The sequence below is a fragment of the Eurytemora carolleeae genome, unplaced genomic scaffold (genome assembly GCF_000591075.1).
Source record: "Eurytemora carolleeae unplaced genomic scaffold, Eaff_2.0 scaffold2309, whole genome shotgun sequence".
NCBI classification, from domain to species: Eukaryota; Metazoa; Arthropoda; class Copepoda; order Calanoida; family Temoridae; genus Eurytemora; species Eurytemora carolleeae.
The window spans coordinates 13,994-20,542 of record NW_019398337.1 but is presented as its reverse complement, the minus strand read 5'-3'; the positions used below and the strand labels follow the sequence as shown (position 1 = coordinate 20,542).

The 6,549-nt window shown below is 33.4% G+C and overlaps 1 protein-coding gene across 1 annotated transcript; it reads right to left on the bottom strand.

The window, feature by feature from the left end:
• Positions 1-454: 454 nt before the first annotated feature.
• LOC111717245 (forkhead box protein O1-B) lies at positions 455-3,101 on the bottom strand (the record flags this gene model as incomplete). Its single annotated transcript, XM_023492757.1, has 2 exons — positions 2,872-3,101; positions 455-1,003 (listed from the first exon to the last, which is right to left on the bottom strand). Coding segments are annotated over exons 1-2 (561 nt in total), but the record flags the coding sequence as incomplete, so codon positions are not given.
• Between the last annotated feature and the right edge of the window lie 3,448 nt (positions 3,102-6,549).

Below are 6,549 nucleotides of genomic sequence, written 5' to 3'. Positions count from 1 at the left end.
TTTAAATATCCTAGGGTTGGATGAACTGAAGGGTTTAAATATCCTAAGGTTGGATGAACTGAAGGGTTTAAAGGATTGAGATATTACAGGAATGAGTTGTGAAAGATTAACAGTTTGGAATGCAAACAGACGAATATAGATTAACTAACAAACAGACAAATATGCAGACAAATGTTATAATTAAACAAAAATTTACAAAAATCAGAGACATTTTAGAACTAGCTTCGGAAAGGAAACCAGATAGAAAAGATGAAAACAAAAAAACGATACAAAATTTAAACAATTAATCGCATTATAGTTATAAAAATATATCCTATTGTCATTCTATATTTGTCAACATGTGTCCAAAAATAAACATGTTGCATTTTATGCAGGATTGACAGAACTGCCGAACGGAGTGATATTTAATCCTAAAAAGTATAGATTGTAAAAAAATTATAAAAATGAATGCTACCTTCCATCCTGCTGAACTATTACTATCTCCTTTATCCTTGAAGTAGGGTATATTCTGAACCATCCAGTCGTAGACCTGGCTCAACGTTAACCTCTTCTCTGGGGAGGAGAGGATCGCCTGGGTGATCAGATCGGCGTAGGAGAGATTTCCCCAGGCGTTACGGCGGGATGTACTTTTCTTAGAGGCGTTTCCCGCCCCTTCCCCACCCTTGTGCATCATATCAGGAGTGAAGTCAAGGGGAGTGGGCGGGCCCTCGGGAAAAGGAGAGGTTTGAGGTCCGTTATAAGGCGGTCCATAATCTTCAGGGTCCAAGTACTCCCGGACCCTGTGCCCGTTCTCTAACTTCACACGGCGTTCATCGCCATATTCATCAGGGTGTAAACCGCCCCATTGGTGGCGGGGACCACAATCCGGCGGGGAGAGAATTTTAGTGTCCCAAGGTTTTAACTCGTTGTCCCAATGTTTATGTTCCACGCCAACCTCTTCTTTGAGGTCTAGTGCGTGTCCGGGAGGTACTCCACCCCCGCCCAGCTGTTCAATAGGGAGTTCCTGAATTAAGAAGAAAAAAATTAAAACTAGCTAAAGTAACATTTTTTATTGATTAAAGAGAGTGTACGCGTAACTTCAAGCGACCTAGCAATGCCTGAGAAATTTTTTTATACTGCTAATTTTCTTTACAATTTGCGACTTGCGCACATTTATTGTAGGAAAAAATATATTACACATTTTCTATGAATTAAAGGTTTCAAGGGAACCGCGTAGTGAATCAATGGTACCGCGTAGTGAATCAAGGGTACCAGAGTGAATCAGGCGTGGACATCTTTGCATATATGGACGTTCACTTGTCACTTCAAATTCCGCTTACATCCCTTTTAAAAAGAAAAAAATATCATTTATTTTTCCACTGAAAAAAAAACAATTTGTAAGTATAAAGTATTCACGTGTTAAAGTTATTTATTACACCAATCTAAGAAGCCTAAATGAAAAGAAAACATACATCATACCGATTTTTGAAAATGAAAAAATTTCTTTTAATGAATATCAAAAAAAAAATCAGAAGCCAATTAAATATAACAGGTTTGCAGTTGCACTCTTTATACAATTGAAATATTTTGAAAAAAACCACCCAATCAAGCTATGATAAGAAGAAAGCCAAAAAACTAATTTTTTTCCCCCTATATTTTTGCAGCCGAATGTCATAAACCTTTAAAATTTCGAACCTTTGGATTTTGTTAGATCAAATAGTCACAGTTTGAATTATCGAAGGTTTGCACCATCAGGTTGCAAGGACTTGAGGAGTACAAAATTTTATTTGTTGGCAAAAACTCAGTTCCTTCCCAAAACTTAAAAAAATAATTCTAAAAATGAAAAGAGAAAATCAACTAGAATAGGTGACTGGACGCTATCTAGAAAAATGAATATTTAAAAAGTAAATTTGTAAAGATGTTCAAAGATAATCCATTCTCGGCTGTCAAAATTAGTTCGACACTGATTCACCTAATCTAACAGCGGCCAACAGCCTGTCTGTCAATTTCAGGTTAAAATTTGCGCAACACAAAAAATATAATGATGAGTAGAAAAGAAGTGATTCTTGTTTTGAATATCCAATGTTTTGGTTTATTTTCATTCATGGAAAAATCCTTCAGGTAAAAAAAGTCGGCAAATCAACAAAAAAGATAAAAATGGGTTTAAAAAGATTTTATTCGTATACCTTAAAATGTCAGTTTTTTTGCTTAGTAAAAAACTTCAGGTCAAAGGAAATGAGTCTTTGCCACAAACTATGATTTTCTGATTCGTATATCTTTGCAACCTGATGTTTTTCAGCCTGTGATATTTCAAACTTAGATTACTTGGTATATCAGAATTCATAGTTTGAAATATCTAAGATTTACGACATAGGGTTGCAAAAATATACGAATTATAAAATCATTGTTTGTGGCAAAAACTCATTCCTTTGCAAAATCAAAATAAAAAGATAATAATGATTTCATTTCTGATAAATTTACACGTTTTTTTATTTCTTTCTTACAAGGGTAAAAAAATTCAGATAAAAGTTGGGATAGCAAAATAAGGGTGTGATTAAAAAACAGATTTAAACCTTGATTAAATCTTAAAAGTGTTGGTATATTTTGAATCATGTAATTGGTGTAACATAAAAGATCTATTTTATATCTTGAATATAAGTATGTTTTTATTTTGAATGTAATAAGTGTAACAAAAAAAATTAAAAAGAAAGTTCAGAAACTTTTAAGTGACAAAAAAAGAAGAAATCAAAAAAAGGTTGAAAGCTATATGATAAAGAAAGAAAATAAAAAAAAACAAAAAGGTCATGTTTATTGCTAATCCTAGTTTTAAACTTCAGATAAAAACAAACCGAAATAAAAATTTTAAAAAAATTCAAAAGCTTTTATCATTACCTGCATCATCATTATCTAGAATGTTTAGTTGTCAACATATTTAGGGGAAATATTATCCATTAAACACTTCACTTTTTCAAACCACTTTTTTAACTTTTTTCAGGTGTTTAGAATTATAACATTTGAGCCAGAACTGTGGCTTTTAACTGGTTTCTTAAAACAAGAACGAAATTGTTTAATTTCTTATTTTATAAGTATTTATTCTTGATTCCGAACAACCGCAAGGCTTCGAGGATAGACCACTAACTGAAAGGGGAAAAGTTAAGTCCGTGAGTCCGTGCCGGGTCGGGGGCTGGTGGCGGACCGGCTCCGTGAACCTGGGCTGACAGGGCCGGATCTCCAGGTTAGCAAGGAGGGAGGTAGGGACGGGTCGGGAGAAAAATCGTCCCTACGGAGTAAAACCAGCGGTATTACGACATATCCTGAAGTTTTCTTTTTTCTTTTTAAGGTATCTATTTTTTTAAATCATGAATATTAAATATAAATATATTCATTTTGCATGTATTTCCTCCTTAGCCAACCCAATTAAAATAAGATTGGAATAAATGGACATTTCTGTGTAAGCAAAAAATGCACTATTAAAAACAATATAATTTAAAAATTCATAAAATATAGGTTTCCTAACATTCTAAGTTAAAACATAAGGATCATAAGCTGAAAAAATACAGCAGCAGTTTTCCCCAATATCTGGTCTTATGCAAATGTATCCTTACACCACAGTTAAAAGGAATTGAGTCTTTGCCACAAACTCAAATTTCCTAGTTCCTATACCTTTGCAAACTGATGGTGTAAACCATTGATGTTTCAAACTTACATAGAATTCATAGTTTGAAATGTCTAAGGTCTATAACATTGTGTTGTAAAGATATAGGGATTAGAAAATCAGAGTTTGTGGTAAAGACTCAATTCTTTTCTATAACGTAATATTTTTTTAACAATTGGAATTTTTTTGTTTGTAAAAGAACGAGTGACGTGCATTAAAAAGTTTAAAGAGCTGATAGAATTTAAAAGATAGATAGATAGATAACATCCCAGCTTAACCCTAGTAGCCTGGGCACTGTAGGTAACAAATAATATTTGTCATATAATTAAAACAAACAGATTATTTAAAATGATTTACAGGTTCTCTTTTTCTGGCGGTCTACAAGGAGGAACATAAACAATACAAGATGGGAATGAGAAGGTTAGGGGGGGGTAGAGTGCATGTTGAGTGTAAAGTGTGAGTGTGTGTGAAGTGTGATTTATATTGTGCCAGGGGAAATTATAAGTTGAGGGGGTTGATAGCCCGACATTTTTGAGAAAAGAGAGGAGGCTAAAAACTCAGATTCAAAAACAAAACTTAATTAATGAAGATTTTTAATGATATCATCATTTTTGTACTTCTTGATTTACAAAAAAAAATAAAACCATTAACCGACCGATAAATATTAAAAATAATTTCGTTTAATCCCCCCACCCCCCAGCATTCTGATTTCGCCAGTATTGAAATTTTCTACTTTTGGTGTTTCCGTTGTCACATGAACTTCAAGAACTAATGAGAAATCACATTAAAATATTAAAATACAAATTCAAAATAAGATAATATTCAAAACTTTCAAACAAAATACTGCCAAATGTATTTTTGCAGTATGTTGAGCTGGGGTTCCCTTGCGAATATAAATTTGTCAAAAATCTGCAGAATAATATGCAGAAAAAAGGGTAAACATGTCTAAATAGAAACTGGCAAAGGTTAAATATGATTAAAATTGCAAATTTCCCCAGCTAGACTAGTTTCCCCAGCTAGACTAGTTTCTCTAGCTAGACTAGTTTCCCCAGGATAGACTAGTTTCCCCAGCTAGAATAGTTTCCCCAGCTAGATTAGTTTCCCCAGCTATACTAGTCTCCCCAGCTAGACTAGTTTCCCCAGCTAGACTAGTTTCCTCAGCTGGACTATTTTCCCCAGCTAGACTTACTGGAAATCAAAGTTGAAACACAGATGTACTATCTTTTTCAGGTGGAGGGGGGGGGGGCGGGTAATGGTTTTTTCTTTCCATCTCTTTCCGCCTTAATTTCTTTTTAAAATGAAAGGCTTGTTTCGGGTCCTGTGAAGCAGGAATTTTATTTCTGTTTTATGCGAAACAATATTTCCCCCACTAAATTTACGGATTAAAGATTTCCCCTGGACCTTGTCTTAGGGGAAAATTAGTGGTGTCACATTCCCCTAAAATTACCTTTTCATTGTATGATTAGCTCTGGTGCGGAAACGCGCCAAAAAATCGACAAATTACCGCGGCAAAATTCCAGGATTTTAAATTAAATTGCGACATTTTCTTCAAAGAATTCTCAATTCTTGCTTTCCAATGTTATAATAATACAAAGTAGGGGCTGTTTATAAGACAATAAGTCGAATTCCGCAAAAGTTGCATTACTAATAAAGGGAGTGACCGGCAATGTATGTTGAACTGAGTATGCAGTATTGTAGATAACTATTTAGGATTCATAAAACGTTTTTTTTTTAATTATTAAATAACGAAGACGAAAAATAAAGTAAAAATTATGAAGTAAACTATTTAGATCATTTTATTGAATTTCTAATTTGAATTTCTTATGAATTTGTTCGCAGATTTCTACAAATTCTTTAAGTGTCGTCTTTTCAATAATAATTCCAGAATATCTGTGAAAAATCTTTGTGAATAATGAGAGATTATAGAAACTGATAATTGAATAAGATTACTTATTTTCGATGATAAGAGTTAATTTTTATTTTCTTAACCTGTTCCTAAACAACAAATTAGTTTACTGTAGAATTTTGTTTTCATTTTTTGTCTTCGTTATTTAATAATTGAAAAAAACCGATTCTGAAAACGTACCCACCCAAATTCATGATTTTGAACGTCGACTTTGCGCTCTAACTCAGTAAATATACGTCGTAGTAATGTTTAATATGTCTCAAATGAATCCTAAATATTTGTCCACAATACTATATACTCAGTTCAATCACCAAACAATGGCGGTCACTCCCTTTAATATAAAGCTCATTTGAATTCTCTCATCGCATAAAAGTATGAATGTTTTGTTGAGTAAGGTTGGAAATAAAGAAGTTTAATGTTGTGGCGAGGAGATCGTAAACAGTATTATACAAAACTCATGCTCCTCAAGTAACAGTTCGGAACCTAATTCTAACCTAGCATCGATAAATCACATCAGAACCATTTCCCAAAAAAATGCATATTCTCAAAAAAAACAATTTTCAAGAAATACGTATGGGAAATGATATTCGATTAGAGACCTCTAAAAAAATNGGGGGGGGGGGGGTTAAAAAATTTAAGAAAATATAAAAACCTGCAAGAAAACTTTCCCAAAACCGTCTCATAAAGCAGCATTTGTGTTCTGCGCACTCAATAAAGTTAAATATATGCAAAGAATATAAAATGCGGCAAATTTAACTCGAATTACTGAAATAAATTTGAAAAACAAAGATTTCATTTTGTTTGTATGGGAAAGTGACCACAACGAAAAATATCCGTTATTTCCTCGTTTGTATGTTAAACTCAAAGTTTATGTAAAAAAATTGGCTTTACACAGCTCGGCATTTGGGAGGGATGAGAGAGGGAGGGGAGGGGATGGGGTATCGATCGTCATGATAGTAAAACTAAATAAATTGAAACTTAAATTAAAGTTGCAACTCCCCCCCCCCCC